Below are 19,715 nucleotides of genomic sequence, written 5' to 3'. Positions count from 1 at the left end.
AAAACCAGCAATGGATGTTGGAAAAGATGCCTCTGAATTATCAGTAATAATGAAATAGTCAGAACGGGGCATGCCAGCAAAGTGCAAGGAGCTGTACCTAGAACAGAAACCTCTTAGAGGGCTATGGTAGTGTTCTCCTCAACATAACCCACAGTCTATGCACATAAGTGACACTGTGCACACGAGCACACGGACAACAGCTCCAGGAGTGCAATTGGGAAAGGAATGGGGGAATAGGGGAGATGGGAAGGAAAGGGGAACAAGTGGAAATGAAATAGGAATGGGGCACTAGGGGAGATGGGAAGGAATGGGGAACTAGGGGAGATGGGATAGCAATGAGAAAACCAGTGGAGGTGGGATAGCTAGTGGAGATGGCACAGCAATGGGAGGTAAGGAAGTTGAGAAAGCAATGGGGGAGATGAGAAACAATGGGGGGACTAGTGGGATGCACCATATTTATCACACCAAGAACCCATGGACTGAGTAGCCTTCCCCTTCCAGTGCACTCTGCTGTGTCCCTCTTTGTTGGAGGGAGTAATCATCAGCCAGTCTTGTTCCTGCCTTTGGACTCCTACATTGGAACAAACTTAGAGCTATCACATCTCTCTCCTAAGGCAGAGAAGTGAAGGTTGGACTGGCTGTTCTGAGTTCCCTGTCCATATCTACTCCCCCCCCCCCCCCAGTCCCGACCACCAGGCTGGCAGAATACAGAAGGGGCTCATGTCTTAAAAAGAAAGGACATGGGTAAGAAATGACTACTATCTTTTGTTCATCTTCCACTGAGGATATTTTTTCCATTGACTTTTAGGTAGTGGAAAGGAGGGAAGGGGGATGGGGAGGGAGGGAAAGAGAAGGAGGGAGGAAAAGGGAGGTAGAGAAAAAGAGAGAGGGCAGGAGAGAAGTGTAGGGAGGGAGGGAGAGAAAGCCACATGGATTCCTTGCTTCCAGCATGGTTCCCAATGGGGCCTGGGATGGAACATGAAACCCAAGGATGTGCCCTTGATGGGGAATCACACCAGCTAACGTTCTGTGCATGCTTCAATGCTCTAAGTATGGAGCAGCACCGGCCAGGGTGGGGAAGTCTATCCTTCCCTGTCCCATGCATTCAGGGGTGTGGACCATTTTGCCAGTGAGATCTGTGCATAGTAAGCCTTGGGTGGGTCAGAAGTGGTGGTGCTTGGGGATGGAGGACTTGGCCATTTATCCCCAGACCAGGAGAGTCAGCCAGCAGGCCATTAGGTGTGGTACTAACTTCCTGACTGTGGTTGGGAGCTCCCAGGAAAGAGGGAACATCAGGAATTGAACTCAGGCCCTAGCCAGTTTGGCTGCATGGATAGAGCATCAGCCTGTGGACTCAAGAGTCTCAGGTTCAATTTCGGTCAAGGGCATGTACCTTGGTTTTGGCACATACCCAGCAGGGAGTGTGCAGGACACAGCTAATTTGTTTCTCTCTCATCGATGTTTCTAACTCTCTATTCCCCTCCCTTCCTCTCTGTAAAAAATAAATAAAATGTATTTTTTTTTTAAAATGAACTCAGGCAATTGCCTCTCATTCCCTGACAATGTGTCTTTCAGTGACCACACACACATACACACACACACACACACACACACACACACACACACACCTGCCCTCAACACCCTGGTGTATGATCATGCAATTTCTCAATTCTCATGTGTGTGGGCTGCAGGTACTACTTACACCCATTGGGAAAGGTTGGGATTTGGCATCAGAACACTTGACTGCCTCACTTTTGCTAGACTGTGTGACCGTGGACCAAGCCTTTCCCTTTTTGAGTCTCAGCATGCGCAACTGTACAGTGCTAACACCTACTCAAGGAGATGGCTGGGAAGGTGAAATGAGGTGCAGTGTACACAACTGCTTTATAGAGTTCACGGAGGTTAGGCACATATTCCGAGTCTGACCATTGCTGAAGACAGTCATAGATTGGAAGGAGGACTGTGACGCTGGTCCACTTTCTCACCCAGGTGGCAAGAAGGCCTGCCTGTCCCATCTGATTCCCATGCAGATCACAGCTGAACCTGGCACAGAGGGTGATTCCCTGGGGTCAATGCTCTCACCATCATTTCGCTGGACTGCAAGCTCCAGGGAGTCAGGCCTTTCCGGGTTTGTTTGCTTTATCTACTGATATAACCTAGGTGCCTGGAACGGTACCTTGGGAATATTCAACAGGGAAAATAGCTGGTGAGTGAGTCAATGAATCCTTTTGAGCATCTCGTGCAAAAGATGTCCAAGGTAATGATAATAAGCACTTTCAAGTTCTGATGTATTCCCACAAAGAAATCAGGTGGCAGCAGAATAATACCTCACTCATCTCCAAATGAAAGATATGGAATTATTTTAAACTTGAACGACCACTGAAGCTGAGCAGGCACGTGCCAGGAATCATTAAGCTAAGAGTCAATTGTGCAATAGCAAAGCAGGGAAGTTGCTAGGATACTCTGAAGGTGGTACAGAGTTCTCCACTTGATCCGGAGCAGATTCCTCAATGAGCAAGGAATGCACTTCACAGCTACAGCTTGTGTTGATTGAGCACAGGGATGTTGTGGGTGTGTATTTATAGAATTCATATTGGAAAATGCAACCCTCACCTCCACCCTATGGGATAGGGCTTATAATATTTACAGATGGCATGTCTGGAATTCACAGAGGGTAGATAGCTCACACAGGGCCATCCAAGGTGTCATTAAAGGGCAGAATGAAGATGTAACACCAGCTCTCTCCAAGACCAAAACCTGGACTTTGCTCTCAAATCTCAAAAGGCACCATCCACCCTTCACTGTCTGCGAGCTGGTTAAAGGGCTTCTATGGTATAGGCCCCTGTTCAGGTGCAGAGTGAAGTCACCTGAGGGATTAAGACACAATACACTGATAGCGAGGCCCTTACACAGACTATCTATGGGCAGAACCTCACACTTTCCTACAGAGTGCTCTCTGGTGCAAAGACAAGACAAGGTCTTCGTTTTCAAGAGGAATCCATATTGGCCCGGACACAGTGCAGAGGGTGCTGGAGGTGGCAGGGATCACCACTTACCTTTCATGATGGAAGATTCCTCAGGCTCTTTCAGTTTGGCTGCTTCATTTTAGGCAATGATGGTGTCCAGGCAGAGCTCTCCTCCTTCTCCTCCTCCTTTTCCTTTAGGAGAGGAGGCCTGGGGATGGAGGGAAGGGTGTGGTGTGCCTGATGTAGAGGTGGCAGCAAAAGCACCCTGAGTCTTAGGTTCTGGTGTTGGAGGCTGCCTATGCAGCTCTGCAATTTGAATGCTGCCTTCCTACTGGAATGTTCACTTGCTACACTCACGGGGCCCTCAGACTTGATTGCCATGCGGGTGCCTAGTGTATCATTCTGTACAGCAAGGGCCTCTGTCTGATTTTCCCTATATACTGTGTGGAGGAGTGTGCCCCCAAGATTCATGTCCATCCAGAACCTCAGACTAAGGCTTTATTTGGACATAGAGCCCATGCTGGTGTAATTAGCTTAATGAGGCCAGGTTGGATTAGGGCAGGACCTTAATTCAAAACAACCAATACATCTGTGGTCTTCCTGTAAAGTAAAGAACACACAGAGACACAGACTCACGCAGAGGAGCACGCCATACAAAGGGGAAGGCAGAGATTAGAGGGAGGCATGTACAAGCCAGGGGACTCCAAGGATGGGGGCAGCCACCAGAGGCTGGGAAGGGCATGGAAGGGTCCTCTCCCAAAGGCCTCAGAAAGAGTGTGGCTCTGCCCACACCTTGCTTCAAAATCCCAGCCTCCAGACTGTGAGAGAACATGTTCCTGTTGCTCAAAAGCCCCCCATTTATGGTCCATTGTTACAGCAGCTCTGAGAGCTCAACACCTGCCCCTGTAATCAAAGATTCTGAGCACAAGCCTCCACTGTGTGGACATGTATGAACTTACAGGTTATACAATGGTGAGTGACACTATGTTAGGATGCCATCTCTTCATCAAACATACACTATAATTAGAAGTTGAAAAGGACGTAATATCATAAAAATCCTTAGAATCTCTAATATTGAGGTCTTCCTAAGTCTCCATATCTTTTCTTACCCAGCCCCTTTGTAAACCAGGGTGCTCCAAGATCCCTTTCTCCAGGCTAGAGTGGCTCTGGTGTGCTCAACAGCAAACATCCAGTTGCCTTCCAACACGTCCATGAGGCTGGTGCCATATTCTTGACCTTCTGTAAAGCAAGTGGCAGCTGTGGGAAGGTTCATGGGTTCAGGCTCTGATCTCTCCACATCCACTCCGAGTGAGGTGTGTCCACAGGCTGCAAGACAGCTTTGTTCTCGCAGCAGCCATGTTGGCCCATTGTGGTGGGCAGGTGCCCATTCTTGTCCAGCTTTCCCATCTTCTAAATATGACCACTTACAGGAATTGTCAGAACATGAGGTCAGGACACACTGATGTTAAGTAAATTTCTCTTCTTTCCACCTCTTTCTCCCTGCCCCTTCCTTCCCACAATTCTTCTGAGAAAAATAAGCAGTTATTTTACTTCTTCTGTCTGAGTGTCAAGGACCTATTTCTCTTATAACATGGCATCCTTTTTCCTAAGGTTACTTGAACAAGTTCCCTCACCCCAGACATTTGAAGACTCTTGGGAGGCAAAATCTTTCTTGAAAATTTAATGACCCAAATACTTGCAGATGCTATTGCAAACTAGTACTCCATTATTCAACATGGCTTCTGGAAATCACACAATCCCGAAGGAAGCAGATAGAGAGACCATCTCTTAGCTTGAAAGGTGAGGATGGGACTGCTCCATTCTTGAATATAATACAAAAGGAGAGGGCAGGGAGCCCCCTGGGGGGTGGGGAACATGATAGCTGATAGACTAGTCTCCAACTTCTACTCTTAGCTCCTGGAAAACATAGTAGCCTCCTCATGCAGTGGGTCTGAGGGTCCTTCATTGCCTGGGAATACACAGGGACATGTTGGAGAATCTTCCCTCTGGGGTAAAGAAGAGCAAAATTTTCAGGGGATCCTGCCATGATTTCCCACACTTCTTCTGGCCCACTGCTGGCAAGGAAGGGAGGTCACTGAGTGACACAGTTCCCAAGATTGGTGTGGTGGCCAGTCAAAAAATGATCGGGAGTTGAGCCTGTATTCCTTTTAATGGAATGTAGAATATGTGCCCATTCCTCAGTGAGGGTCCTTATTTCCTTTTACTTTTCTATTTCTCATTGTAAGAGCTATACCCATTACACACTTAAAGCAAAATTTTAAAACAGAAAGAAGAAGGAAGATCTGACCCCAATGCTGTCTGCACACAACCCACTGGTCCAAGTACCGGGACACTCATGACTGTCATGATGCCCCAGCCGGGTTTCTAAACTGGCAAGAGAAGAGCAGATTACAAGTACTTAAAACAAGTCATGTCCTGGAGAAAATGATGGGGGAAGGCAGTGATTTAAGAGACACAATCAAACACCTGCAATGTGTGGTGGTTTTAGGATTTTATCTGATCAAACGATTTGTATCAATACATTTAGGAGACCATTGGGGAAATGGAAATGTCATTAGGCGGTAAGTAGGTGGTGGTAAATCAGTGTTGGTCCCTTGCTTGGGTGTGATATTGTGCCTTAGTTATGGAAAAGGGGTCCTCGTTTCTGAAAGTGATGAAATGAGTTGATGCCTACAATTTGCTTCATGGTACTCCAGGAAAAACATTTGCATAATGGGATGTACATGAAACACAACCTGAACAAGTTAATGATTGTCGAAGTTGATGACTCTTGAACTTAATGGGCACACAGAATGCATTATACTATTCCTTTTGCTTTCATGTGTCTGAATTTTTCCATAATAATCAGAAAATGAAATGCTTGACTTACTACAGGTAACGTGGGGGCAAGAGATGAGGGATGGAAAAAATAGTCACATTCATGGGAACAAAAGAGCCAGTGCAATATGCAAATGGCTGTGAACTATCAGTCATATATCCAGTGGCAGATTCTGGCAGATATAAGCCATCCTCAGACAAATGGGCTGAAAAGGATTTGGCAATGAAAACAGAGTTCATATAACCAGAGAAAGCATTTGGAAAGAAGGGGACATCTTCCTGATCTCTTAAACATGTGTTATTTTTAAAAATCACCTTTTTTTGTTCTTGTTGAAGGAGATAGAAGCAAATTACTTATACAGTAATATGCCCCACTGGTAAGAATATTGAGGGTGGTGTGCTTCGATTTCTCTTGCCTAAAAGACACAATGGAATAGGACACCGTGGTAAAAAAAAAAAAAAAAAAAAAAAAAAGAAGGAGTTCTTACCATTTGCAACAGAATGATGGAACTGGAGAACTCTATGCTAAGAGAAATAAGCCTGGTAGAGAAACATAAATATCACATGATCTCACTCATTTATAGAACATAATGAACAACATAAACTGATGAACAAAAACAGATCCATAGACAGAGAAGCATCTATCAGACTTACATACCTCAAAGGGATAGTCGATGAGGATGAGGGGAAGGGGAAGAGATCAACAAAAAGACTTGTATGCATGCATATGAGCCTAACCAATGGACTCAGACACCCAAGGGAGGGAGGGTGAAGGCTTGAGTGTGTGTGTGTGTGGTGGGGGGGGGTGCAATGGGGGTATAAGGACACATATGTAATACCTTAAACAATAAAGAATAAAAATAAAATAAAAGAAACGTGGTGAAAAGAATTACCATCCTTCTCATATGTAAGGTTACTGGAGAAATTCATTTTGGTGCAGAGAGAGGTTTTCAGGGATCAGAAGCAAGGGCACAGGACTTAAAGGCATCAACATCTTCAAGGCAAAAGGATGCAGTGAGGAATGTCTCCCTCTTTAGGAGCTTCTGCCTACAGGACACTCTGTGTCTGGGGATCCATGATTCTGGGACAGGAGGTGGCACTCTTTCCACTGTGCCCCTCCCAATATCTCCCTTCTGTTCACTGATGTGCCACTGGTACAACAGAATGCTACCTGACACAGGTTAGTGATAGTGAATGTGTGTGTGTGTGTGTGTGTGTGTGTGTGTGTGTGTGTGTGTTTATGGGGAGAGAGAGAGAGAGAGAGAGAGAGAGAGAGAGAGAGACCCTCACTGCAAAGGGGAGGTGAGAAGATGTTCCCGTCTACAGAAACTACATTTTAAATACAAAAATAGAGAAACTCATGCAAAAAGGGTGCCATTATTTTCTATCTTTCATTGAATATATAACATAGGCAAAGCTCTGATGAAGGCACCAGCAAAGGTAGGATGGGTCTCCCATCAGCCGCCCTCCAAAGAGACAGTCAGAGGGAGAAAAGGTCAGGTACCCAGGAACCAGACATCAGCAATTGGTGTCTAAACTGTAGCTCTATATAGGTGCTTGTTTGTATGATGTATGTGTGTGTATGTGGACATGCAGGTGGACATGGGAGGGAGGAGAGTGGATGAGTATGCATATGGGAGTGTGTGTATGTGGGGGTGTGTGGACATGTGTGTAAGCACACATGTAGGTGTGGGAGCAGGTGTGAATACGTTTGCATGTGTGTACGGGTCAATAGAACACTATATTCTTTTTCTTTCCAAAGGTCCCTAAAATCCACCATCTGGCCTGAGCTTCAGCCGTGGGGCCGTCTCTGTGACCAGCATCATGACTGCCATCACCACCACTGACGATAAAGTCCACTTCCTGGGGCTACAGCAGCTGAATGCTCTCCACATGTCCCTGCTGATCATCCTCCCAGCCAGGTGGCCTCAGCTGTCAATCCCATTCCCAGCCAAGGAGAGAGATCCACACCCCTTTGCCAGATACCAAGTCCTGCTGCACCCAGGGCACCAGGACACCAGCCAGAGGGTGTCCCGGGTTCTCTGATGGGGCAGAGGGAGGAGGCCCTGCAGCAGCAGAGGCGCTGAAAGGGGATCGTGAACTGTGAGAAGGGAGAGCACCCATTTTGTGTGATGACTTCCACGCGGGAGCTCCAGAGCTGGCCAGTCTGTCAGGAGTTGCTCCTTCAGCAGCAGCTGAGCTGCCGAGTGCAGGACAGGAAAAGGAAAGGGAGGAGACCCCTCTTCCTCAGCCTCTCAGGGAGAGGGGAGGACTTTCTCTGACTCACACACACGGTTCCTGGGGGCTTTAGGGGATGGGCCTGCAAGCTGATGGTCAGTGCTTCCTGAGGGGACCATGCTTCACGAGCTGGTCCCTGAGGGCCAGGAGCTGACCCGAGTGTGGGAGGGAGAAGGGGTGGAATCAGGCAGCTCTCCACCCCCCAGGAGGGTTCCTGTAAACCCGCAGGGTGCTGTGGTCCTCTGGTCCAGGGCGTGTGGGGCTTCGTGAAGCCCTCTGTATAGAACGCTCTGTGGTTCTTTGCTGAATGTTCTTTTCTAAACGAATGATCACATTAATTAGCAACGAGTAACTAACCCATCTTCGTTACTGTTTTTAGATAATACAAATTTACAAGGTTTTAATCCAGACATATATAAAACCCCAAACCCATACATAAATGCATGGGTAATAAAATATCTTCTAACTGTGAAAAAAAAAAGAGAGAGAGAAAATATAACGTAGACACAGGATAGCAATATGTGGAAACAAAGGGGAAAATATAGATATGATGTCATCACCATAAATTCTCATGGTGTGTATTGCAGTACACTTGTTTCCCTCATGTGCCCTGTGAATATGCTTGGTCTAGGTGGCTAAGATCATACAATAAATAGGATACTATGCCCTGCCTTTCTACTTTCTTTTCCTTTTGAACGTAGGCGTATGAGTCCTCACAAAGATATGAAGTAGGGAATCAGATTTGCTCGTACACTAAACAGACTGCAGGTTTCAAAATGACAGCCTTAGATGTAATCATCAGACCTGTCCCTGGAAGCACAGAGCATGTGATCTCTGTGCCTGAGGGGCTCTGAGGGCGCATGGCAGGAGCCTCACGTCTCCATCCCTGCCTGCTCTGGGTGGGGCCGGCACGGGGGAGGGTAAAGAAGAGGGTCTAGGGTTCCGCCTAACACCGAGCCTCTTGTTCCTCTTACCATCCAGCTCATACTTTCTGGGAAACCCCTGCTCCTGGGTCTGCAAAATGGTTGAAGACCCAGCTGCAAGGGAAAAACGCTAATGAGCCGTGGCTGAACCCACTGAGAGCTGAAGAGAATGTGTGCAGGTCTCCGGAGCCCCTGCCACCTCTAAGGAGGCCCCCAGGGAAAGAAACAGGAGGCCACAGGCATGCGAAGGTCAGATTCCAATACTTGGCCAATTGCGGGGTCTTTCCCATCAACACACCCATCAGCATTTAAGTGAAAAATTCAGAGACGTTCCTGTTTGTCCCCTGCATAACTTCAGCATCGCAGCAGATCTGTACTGAAGTGTACAGACATTGCTGGGTATGGTTTCTGAAGCCTTTAGCAGCTCTGTCCCTAGAGCGAGGCTGCTGAGGGCGAAAAGTCATCCTATTTTCTCGATTTCCATGTCTAGCTTTGGAGAACATTGTCTGTCTTCGGGTTATTCAAAGCAAGGAGGGAAACATAACGTTGGCTGGGGAAAGGCTTTGGAATATTCACTTTGCTGCTGCTTGTGTGCCAACCAGAGACCGTTGCACATGAACACTTGTTGCCAAACCAAAGCATCTGAGCAATTCCCTGGCAGGTGGCTGACTTTCTCCCTTCCGTACACTGGTTACATCTTTGCAAATCCAGTGCATGCTCATCGGAGTGTTTCCCCATCAGCCCCATCTCTCAGCCAAAGACAACACTGGTGAGCCCTGTCAGTCGGTGTGCCTTCTGAACTTCACATCTGCAGTTAAAATGGACAAAGAATTTTGGTTGAAACAGTTCGAACCGACCTATGGATTGGCTCAGGGCTATCCCATGTTAGCCCCAAAGGCCCCGGGTCCCGGGAACCTCTTCCTGGGACAGGGAGAGCCCGGTCTCACATAAGGAGGCAGCGTTTGGGGAGGGGAGCACACAACTCCACGGCCGCTCCAGGACAGGGGCTGAGAGGCACTGAGCTTGCTGTGTCCAGTGGGTCCCCATGGGTCACAGCCTTGCCTAGAGGCTGGCATGTTTGGTCCCTGCCTAGTCACATGGTCAGGCATGATTTGGGCTCCCAGGGGGGGATCAGGCACTGCTGCTTCCCTGTGTGATGTGCCCTGAGTGAGCAACCTAAGCACCTGTCATTCTGAGCGTGAACCCCAGCCTGGCACTCCTTCCACCTGCAGGGAACAGCTTTGGCATGAATTTCTGGGTACTGGATCCACTGGTGGAGAGGCAGACGTGTGACGTGACTTTGTACAAGTGCATCCTTTGCAGCTTTGGTTGCAGTGACAAAAAGTGGAAAACAACCCATTGTTCTGCCTTAACAATGGAACTCGTTAAAATGACCAGGTTAGAAATCTTGGGCATCCATTCCAATATAAAACAACCCTTTGCATTTTGTATAAAAAACTATAATTCCCCATTGCACTGTTTAAAAGAATGATTTCTTAAATTAATATTGTATCTATTTAAGGTGTAGAGCAGGGTGGCTTGATTTGCATATACATATTTAAATGAGCACTGCATTCAAACTAATGAACATATTTCCTCAGTTGTGTGTGTGTGTGTGTGTGTGTGTGTGTGTGTGAGAGAGAGAGAGAGAGAGAGAGAGAGAGAGAGAGAGAGCGAACATTTCCAAGGGTTTCCACAGAGTTATAAGTATGATTACCAGTTCCATTAGATGTACAGACTTATAAGTCCTACCCAAGAGCAATTTTGTGGTGTGTGCTGCAAAAGGGTTTGGAAATCACAGCAACGAGTTGTGTTCTGCTGCGGGATGCTTCCTGGGACATGTTGTTTGTCTGAAAAGCACTTTCAAGCACAATGTTTCTAATTGTTGCCATTTGTGATAAAAATGAACTCGACAACATCCATTTAGAGCTGTTTTTCTGTAGAATAACTCTGTGAGGACAGCATGGAGCTTAATAAACCTGGCTGTCTCCAGGAGGGCAGGTTGGAGAATGCGTCAGGAGAGGGAGGAAAACATTTCACTCTACACAATTGTGTCCATTTTGAATTTCCTGCCTGTGCATATGATCTACCTAAAATCTCAGTTTTGAAACCTGGCCCATAAACTAATCCACTGCTTTCTAAAATTAAATAATTAGCTGGTTTGACTCAGTAGATTAGAGTGTCTGCCTGCAGTTTGAAGGGTCCTGGGTTCTAATTTGGTCTAGGGCAAGTGCCCAGGTTGCAGGCTGGATCCCCAGTAGGGGGCATGCAGAAGGCAGCCTATGAATGATTCTCAGCACTGATGTTTCTACCTCTCTCTCCCTCTCCCTTCCTCCCTAAAATCAGTAAAAAATATATATATTTTTTAAAGATTGGAAAATAAACTGGGCTGGTACCATGAAGCAGGTCAATCAGTGAGCAGGTGGCTGTGTCTCAGACGGCACAGGAACAGGACGTCCACTCAGCGGGGCCCAGTGAGACACGGTCCATGTGACAGTTTATGTCATGACTGTGCCACTACTCACAGGTACCAGAGTAGCCCTTGCTGACTTGTAAATGTTCCAGTGTTTAATGACAAAATGTGTTCCCGGTGTGTGCTGTCTGTGTCTCAGCTCCACATTCCTGCCCTCTATTGAGTCCGCAGGGAAGCCTGCCTTTCATTGTCCCTGTAGTCAGACCTGAGGGGACGGCAGTGATGTCATTCCCACTCCTCCCCTACCTCATTGTCCTTCATCGTCAGACCTGAGGGGACCCTCTGGTGATGGTGCTCACATCCTCACTCCTCACTCCTTCCCTACTGAGACCTGCAATCTGTTGGCTCCTTCCCTGAATAAGGTTTCCTGACTCCCTCACACGAATACTCAGTTTACTCAGAATTCTGTGGAAATGTAGTGAACTGAGCCCATGCCCCATGACACCCTACCCTACAAAGAGCTTAAGCAAAGAACTGACTAGGAGACAGAACATATCAAAAGTTCTGGGGGCTTCCGGGCCAGCACCCCCCTCTCCCATTCTCATCTGTGAGGTCTTAGGTCAGTATGAAATGATCCCTCTGTTGTTCCATCTGGAAGGTATGAATAACAATACCTACCTTGGCACCCCAAGTGATAGAATACATTTGAATGGGTGGAACAAGAAGAGCACATCATATGCACTTAGTAGATTGTAATACATTTGACCATTAAGGGCATTAAGAGGCAAAAGCAGTAGAAAATGGAATTCAAAGAGGTCTATGCAAATGGATGGGAAATAGACCTGTCTTTATTTTCAGCTACATGTTTTCTAAATTGTGCATGTCCAGTTATGAAGCTAGGCAAGAGATCACAGTAATATTAGTATTACCTTGGTCTAGATTAGTATTCCATTGCATTGGCAATGTCACCAACAAAGATTTTTACTTCACATTATATTGGTTTGCATTTCTCAAAGTATTGTTTATGCTCACTACTTTGAAACTGAGGTAGTTATTATGTCAATCACTAGATACTGTCATTTAATGTGTTAATATATAAGTACATATGCTATGTATTCAGTATTTCAAAAATTTAAGCCTTATTTCAGTATAACAAATGTTATAATCCTGTGCATTTCATTTTATGCATTTATTAAAAATAACATTATTATCTTAAGGGAGCCACAGGCTACCTGTAGCTGCCAAAGGGACTCAAAGTGCCAAAAGTTTGAAAATGACTGTTTTTAAAACACATTTTATTAATTTTTACAGAGAGGAAGGGAGAGGGATAGAATTAGATGCATAGATGAGAAACATCCGTCAGCCGTCTCCTGCACACCCCCTACTGGGGATCAAGCCCACAACCAAGGTACGTGTCCTTGCCCAGAATTGAACCCCAGGCTGACACTCTACCCACTGAGCCAAACCGGGTGAAGACAAGAATGTTTTTAAATGGAAGTCCACGGGGAAGGGAAGGGAAGCGATTGGGCTGACATGCTAGGTGTTTTCACATGTTATCTGACAGACAGGAACACTATGGAGGCTTCTGTGGCTGACTCATGAAGAGCAAAAAGTGAAGCCGAGCTGATTTTTATATCAACAATAATAATAGCTGATTATTATTGTTACCAGAAGTTCTTTGAAAACTCCAGAGGAAGAAAAACGATGAATCGCATTGTCCCATCTTTTGAGCCTCTTGTACTGAGAGCTTACCTGCATCTGGAGAAGCTAAAACTTCTAGCCTGAAAACAGTAAGCCTCTCTTCTCTGATGGCGGTTGTGACAGTTAGAACCATGAGAGTGACAGTGGCCTTTCCAGTACGCTGTGTGGCCCCTCAGCTCACTTGGTGGCCAAGTAGCTGTGAACTGGAGACCTCACTGCGACCCCTTTTGAGTTGCCATGAGTTTATGGTAAGAACTGCTAACAGGTGAAACCAGCTCTTTTCTGATTGGTTCTCCAGATGACTGCGGAGCTTGCTTAAAGTTACAAACACGGCTACTAATGAACACAGAAGTATAAGCGAATCGCTCTCTTATATCCCAGGTACGTGTTCCTGAAAATACATTCCTGTGAAGGAGACTAACGGTTATTGGAACCTCTCAACCTATAGTCATTCTGGGGTATGGCACAGTTAGGGTGGTTCTTCTCTCCAGGATTATGTGGATCTGTGCTTAGTCTGAACATTCACAGATTATTGACTCTCTTTGAGCTCCTGACATCTACCCTGTTTCCCCTAAAATAAGACAGTGTCTTAAATTATTTTTTTCTCCCCAAGTTGCGCTAGGTCTTATTTTCAGGGGATGTCTTATCTTTCCATGAGCTAGGTCTTATTTTCGGAGGATGCCTTCTTTTCGGGGAAACATGGTATTTTAGGAAGGCACCTACAGGATGCCACTCGCAAGCCTGAGAAAACGGAAACCCGATTGTGAGGTTTAGGAAAATGGTGCATGAGTATCCCGGAGAGATTCGATGTAATATGAAATATCCTCACTGATAAGCATGAATATTGCTGGGATTGGACATGGAGGGCAACAAGTCCTGGGAGGAGCCCTTTCATGCAGGTGGTGCCCCTGGAAGCTGGATCTCTTAAAGGGAATGAAAAAATCTCTTGGGCTACGAACTCCCGGAGGACACAAATTGCTTTATTCGGCATTTCTCACAGTTCAGCCTAGCCCAGCAGGACTGTTCTGAGCCTTGTATATATGTGGACTGCACGCTCAGCCACATGAACTGCCTGGGAAGGATAATCCAGTGAGCTGAGCGGTAACTCTGAGAGAGCTTCAAAAGAGAGCTGTTCTCTTTTCTTGTCCTTTTAAGTCTCCCTATTATGCGATAGGCTGATTGTAAGCTGGGGATTGAGAGAGGTAGAAAAGATAAAGCTGGCCACAAAGCTTCTTTAGTCTGTATATACTGATTCAGTGTTCTTAACTGGTTAGATGATTGTCATTTTTGTGCAACGAATGATGTAACTAAGGTTCAGAGGGGTTGGGAGCTTTATCTGAGCTCACACAGCTAGCAAGTGCCTGAGGCTCTCTCTGAGCCCTTCTTATCCTCCCTCTCCCCGCACTCCAGCTTCTCTCCACTCAACTCCAGACACCGGACTCGGATGCGTCCCCGAGGGATCCCTGCCAGGGAGCTGCCACCCCTGAGCTGCCACCCCTGAAACCCCCTTCCCCAACGAATTTTTCGTTCGGAGCGCGTGGGCCGGGAGCCAGGTGAGGCTGGAACCTCCATTTCCGAAGCTCTCTCTCCAATCCGTCACTGCGGTTCCTCCCAGTAGAATCCGTTTCAGGAAGAGGTTTGTCTGCGCGGGACAGCCTTGCCATTCATCACTGCGGGAGGGCAGAATCGGGGGCCGGGGGCCGCCCGGCGAGAGGGGAGGGGCCAGGGGCGGCCCCCTTGTGACCAGCCCTGAGGAGAGGTCAGGAGAGGAGGCTGGCTGAGTGAGGAGCGCCTGGACAGCAGCGGCTGCTGACGTTCGGAATCACGCGCCCGGGGCCCAAGGTAACCCGGACCGTTCCGAACGCGGCGGGCCGGGGGCGCCGCGGGGCGGGGGCGGGAAGAGGCCGGGACTCTGGGGGGCTGAGCGGTGAGGATGGGGGTGGCCGCGAACGCGTGGAGGGCGTGAGAAGGGCTCCCGATTCCCGGAGGGATCCCTGGGAATGAGGGTGCTGGAGCCAGAAGCGAGGTGAGGAGCGCGCTGAGAGGGCGCAGGAGCGCGGCTGACCCTAAGACCGCGCCTGGAGGAGGGGGAGAAGGTGGAACCCCGACAGCCCCGGAGCCTAGGTAAGGTGGGAGCGGGGGGCCATTTTCTTCCGGAGCCCATTTCCCAGAGGGGGTCCCCTTTCAGCCATTTTTCAAGGTAGAAATGTAGACGCGGTGCGTTTTAAGGATCTAAGGGACGAACGTCAGAGGAAGCGGTACCAGCGTGAGGCTGCTCCGGGCGCAGTCCAGGCAGGCAGAGGGTGGCGCCTTTTTTTAAAGATTCCATCTCCTTCCACCCTGAAGCTCAGGCCGTACCCCCCCTTCCCGCACCTTTCCCATCCTCCTTCTGCCTCCCCCTCCCCCACCCCCACCATCCCTCCTCGGCCCGGGCACCATCCGATGGCCTTTGGAGCAGGTAAACGCCTGGGTGGCTCTGCACACTAGCTCGGGAGCCTCTGAATAGAAGGGGTGGAGGCTGCGGCGGCCGCAGCTCCGCTCGGGGGGGCCGGCGGGAGGGTTCCGGGGGGCTCTCACGGCCCGCCGCGGCCCCGGAGCCGGCCCGATCGCTCAGAGCGATCGTCTTTTTCCTTCTGCAGCCGCAGCCCGGTTCCGGACGCCTCTCTCCCCGGCCCAGCAGCGGAGCTGATGGCCCAAGTTCCAGAAGCTTCCTCGCCCTCCACCTCTGCGGTCCGCTGGAGCTTGGGAGGTAGGGGAGGAGCCTCCCCCGCGGAGGCGGCGGCGAAGGCAGGGGAGATGGAGGAGGAGGAGGCGGCGGCGGCGAGGGCGATGAAGGCGAGCGCGGGCCAGGAGGCTGCGGAGGGGAAGCCGCAGCCATTACAGGAGCGCAAGCCCGCGCCCGAGACCTTGCCCTGGAGGAGCGGCGGCCGCGGCGAGGAGAAGGTGCTCCCCTCCGCCCCCCCGCGCTGGCTCGGCGGCTCCGCGCCCCTGTGCCCGCGCCGCAAGCCCCGCCCTCGGCCCCAGCCCTGGGCGCGCGCCCGCGGCCCGCCCGCGCTCTCGCTCCCGCCCCCGCCCCCGGTGCATCCCTCCCCGGTGCCACCCCGGCCCCGGGCCTGGCGCAGACCCAGCCGCAGGGCCCGCCCCGCGGCATCCAGGCCGCCGCTGCGGCAGAGCGGCCCCGGGCACTCGGGCAGCTCCGGGGACCGCAGCGGCTTCGGGGACTGGCTGCTGGAGGTGGAGCTGGAGCAGGGTCCCACCGGCTGCTCTCACGTGGAGAGCTTTAAGGTAGCCAAGAACTGGCAGAAGAACCTGCGGCTGATCTACCAGCGGTTCGTGTGGAGCGGGACCCCCGAGACTCGGAAGCGGAAGGCCAAGTCGTGCATCTGTCACGTCTGCAGCACCCACATGAACAGACTGCACTCGTGTCTCTCCTGCGTGTTCTTCGGCTGCTTCACGGAGAAGCACATCCATAAGCATGCAGAGACGAAAGAGCACAACTTAGCGGTAGACCTCTACCACGGGGTCGTGTACTGCTTTCTGTGCAAGGACTATGTGTATGACAAAGACATAGAGCAGATCGCCAAAGAGACAAAGGAGAAGCTTGCGAAGTTAGCTTCCACCTCCGCAGATGCTGCTCAGCAGCAGGGTCTGGAGTCTGGTGCCGAGGAGAAGCGGTCCAGCTGTGACTCAAAGGAACAGGAGCCCAAATTGGTGAAACCCAAGAAAAAGAGGAGGAAAAAGTCTGTCTACACGGTAGGCCTGCGAGGGCTCATCAATCTCGGGAACACCTGCTTTATGAACTGCATCGTGCAGGCCCTCACCCACATCCCGCTGCTGAAAGATTTCTTTCTCTCTGACAAGCACAAGTGCATCATGACGAGCCCCAGCTTATGTCTCGTTTGCGAGATGTCTTCGCTGTTTCACGCAATGTACTCTGGGAGCCGGACCCCTCACATTCCCTACAAGTTACTGCACCTGATATGGATTCATGCCGAACACTTGGCAGGGTACCGGCAGCAGGATGCCCACGAGTTCCTTATTGCGATATTAGATGTGCTGCACAGACACAGCAAAGATGATGGTGTTGGGCCGGAGGCCAATGCCTTCAACTGCTGCAACTGCATCATAGACCAAATCTTTACCGGTGGCCTGCAGTCTGATGTCACCTGCCAAACTTGCCATAGCGTCTCTACCACGATAGACCCGTGCTGGGACATCAGTTTGGACTTGCCTAGCTCTTGTGCCACATTCAATTCCCAGAGTCCAGAGAGGGCTGACGGCACAGTGGGTAGGAATGACCACATACCAGGCATCCCGTCACTCACAGACTGCCTGCAGTGGTTCACCAGGCCAGAGCACTTGGGAAGCGGTGCCAAAATCAAATGTAGCCATTGCCAAAGCTACCAGGAATCGACCAAACAGCTCACAATGAAGAAATTGCCCATCGTGGCCTGTTTTCATCTAAAGCGGTTTGAACATCTCGGCAAGCAGAGACGAAAGATTAACACTTTTATCTCCTTTCCCTTGGAGCTGGACATGACCCCGTTTTTGGCCTCCACGAAAGAGAGCAGAATGAAAGATGGCCAACCACCACCAGAATGTGCACCCAACGAGAATAAGTATTCCTTGTTCGCAGTGATTAATCACCATGGAACTCTGGAAAGTGGACACTACACCAGCTTCATCCGGCAACAAAAGGACCAGTGGTTCAGCTGTGACGATGCCGTCATCACCAAGGCTACCATCGAGGACTTACTCTACAGCGAAGGATATTTACTGTTCTATCACAAAAAGGGTCTCGAGAAAGACTAGTCTTATCAGGCCACTTTCCAGAACCAAGTAAAAGAAAGAAGTAGGCAAGGATCCTACATGGAATGGACAACAACAATACCTATACAACAATGAGCACCTCTTGAAATATCACAAAAACCTCCTGGAATGGACAATGACAACAGCACCTATATGACAATTAGCACCTTGATGTAATGAACTCTTCCCACAGGCCTGTGGGAAAAATGAATACTAACTAGTGACCAGCCTTAAATGGGAGGAGGAAGGAGTGGTCGAAAATGGTCACATAAAGCATAGTTAAGTGAAAAGAATATTTTAGGTAGGCAGAGTGGGAATAGAAATGTTCTAGAACTACTATATGTCATTTGTTTCTGTAAAACATACTGTGGGAAATCAGGGAGTATTGTTCAGCAAAAAGCTTCACAATTGGTATTCTAGCTGTGGCTGACCGAATAGTTTTTGAAGAAAGAATAATATTTTAAAAGAGATTCTAAAAAGCTTTAAAAGAGAAACATTTAAAAAACATTTCTTTTTATTTTAAAAGAAAAATGTTTTTAAATGTTGGAAGTTCTTAAGTTGGATATTTTTAAATGTTTTAAAAATTAAAGTTTTTTTTTTAAACTTCAAAACTATTAAAATAAGGCTTAAAAACATTTTCAAAGTTCTTAGTGTGAAACAGGTAAAATGAATAAAATAAGGAAAAAGATTAAAAATGGAAGTTTACCCAAAAAGTTAGTGAAAAAATCAGCTTTAAAATTAAAAAGTTAAAAAAGAACAGAACTTAATTTTTTAAAGAAATAAAATGTTAAAATAAAACATGTAAAATTGGAGTATAAAATATGCGTGTTGAAAATCAAAAGCTAGCAAAATTCATGAAAATGTATTAAATAAATTTTCAAAAAGTATAGATTTAAGTTTAGAGAAAAGTATAAAAGCAATGTTCAGAATTAGTCAAGAAAAAGATAAAAAAAATTTTAAAAATTTTTAAATTGAAAAAATCTAAAAAGGAATATTAGAGAATAGAAGATTTTAAAATATACCAAGAACTTTAGACAAGTTGAATTTGAAGGAGTTAAATAAAAACTAAATATTTAACAAAGGGTAAAATTTTAAGACCTTTAAAAATAGCATTTAAAGAAAAATTGAAAAATGAAAAAATCACATATATTTAAATAGAAAAATCCTAAAATTAAAAGCTTAAAAGTTTGTTTTTACAAAAATTTAAGCATATTAAAATACATACGGGTATGAAAGAAGTGAAAGAGACAGAAGTAATTTGACAAAAGGGTTTGTAAATATATATTTTTTGAGTTTTATGTTACACAAATAGAATTTTGTAAAATATATATAGAGAGAGACTTTAATAATCATCATTTCACAATTCAGTTGTGAGATCACTGCAAGCCTCAACCCTAACCCACCCTCTCTTTTCAGGTTCCACATGCCATCTGATTTCCTGAAGGAACTAGAGCTATTTCTTAGGCATCTGAGAAAGATGAATACAGTAGGGACTCTCTCCCATTTAGAACTGCATTCATACAAATTATTCCCTTCTGAAGGGGGCTTTTCACAATTTAGTGGCTTATGGATATTAGATCCCAACTGTGAAGCTCTAGCCTTGATGTTGGAGCCTGATGGCCATTGAGAGGTGGCAGGGACCCATACCTTAGGACCTCCCACCTTACCCCCTCCCTCTTCCCTCTCCATGGAGAAACAAGACCTTCACGTTTCCACAGTAGAGCTATAGGTTTGTGCTTAACAGTTCTACTCATTCCTTACTCACTTTTTCCTTCTTCCGTCTTTCATGCCTGGTTTCCTGAACCCCTCACTTACTTGATTGACCTT

The 19,715-nt window shown here is 47.6% G+C and overlaps 1 protein-coding gene across 1 annotated transcript; it reads left to right on the top strand.

Moving 5' to 3' along the window:
* Positions 1 to 14,495: 14,495 nt before the first annotated feature.
* On the top strand, positions 14,496 to 18,418 carry USP51 (ubiquitin specific peptidase 51). Its single transcript, XM_036415806.2, has 2 exons — positions 14,496 to 14,921; positions 15,719 to 18,418. The coding sequence occupies exon 2, from the start codon at positions 15,768 to 15,770 to the stop codon at positions 17,889 to 17,891; it is 2,124 nt and encodes a 707-aa protein (XP_036271699.1). The 5' UTR covers positions 14,496 to 14,921; positions 15,719 to 15,767; the 3' UTR covers positions 17,892 to 18,418.
* Positions 18,419 to 19,715: the final 1,297 nt, after the last annotated feature.

Source organism: Pipistrellus kuhlii, unplaced genomic scaffold, assembly GCF_014108245.1.
Source record: "Pipistrellus kuhlii isolate mPipKuh1 unplaced genomic scaffold, mPipKuh1.p scaffold_m20_p_51, whole genome shotgun sequence".
NCBI lineage: Eukaryota > Metazoa > Chordata > Mammalia > Chiroptera > Vespertilionidae > Pipistrellus > Pipistrellus kuhlii.
Note: the sequence above shows the minus strand (reverse complement) of the source record. Positions and strands in the feature narration are given on the sequence as shown.

Coding starts and splice junctions, on each gene's coding strand:
- USP51 (XM_036415806.2), top strand. CDS start 15,768: ATGGCCCAAGTTCCAGAAGCTTCCTCGCCCTCCACCTCTGCGGTCCGC.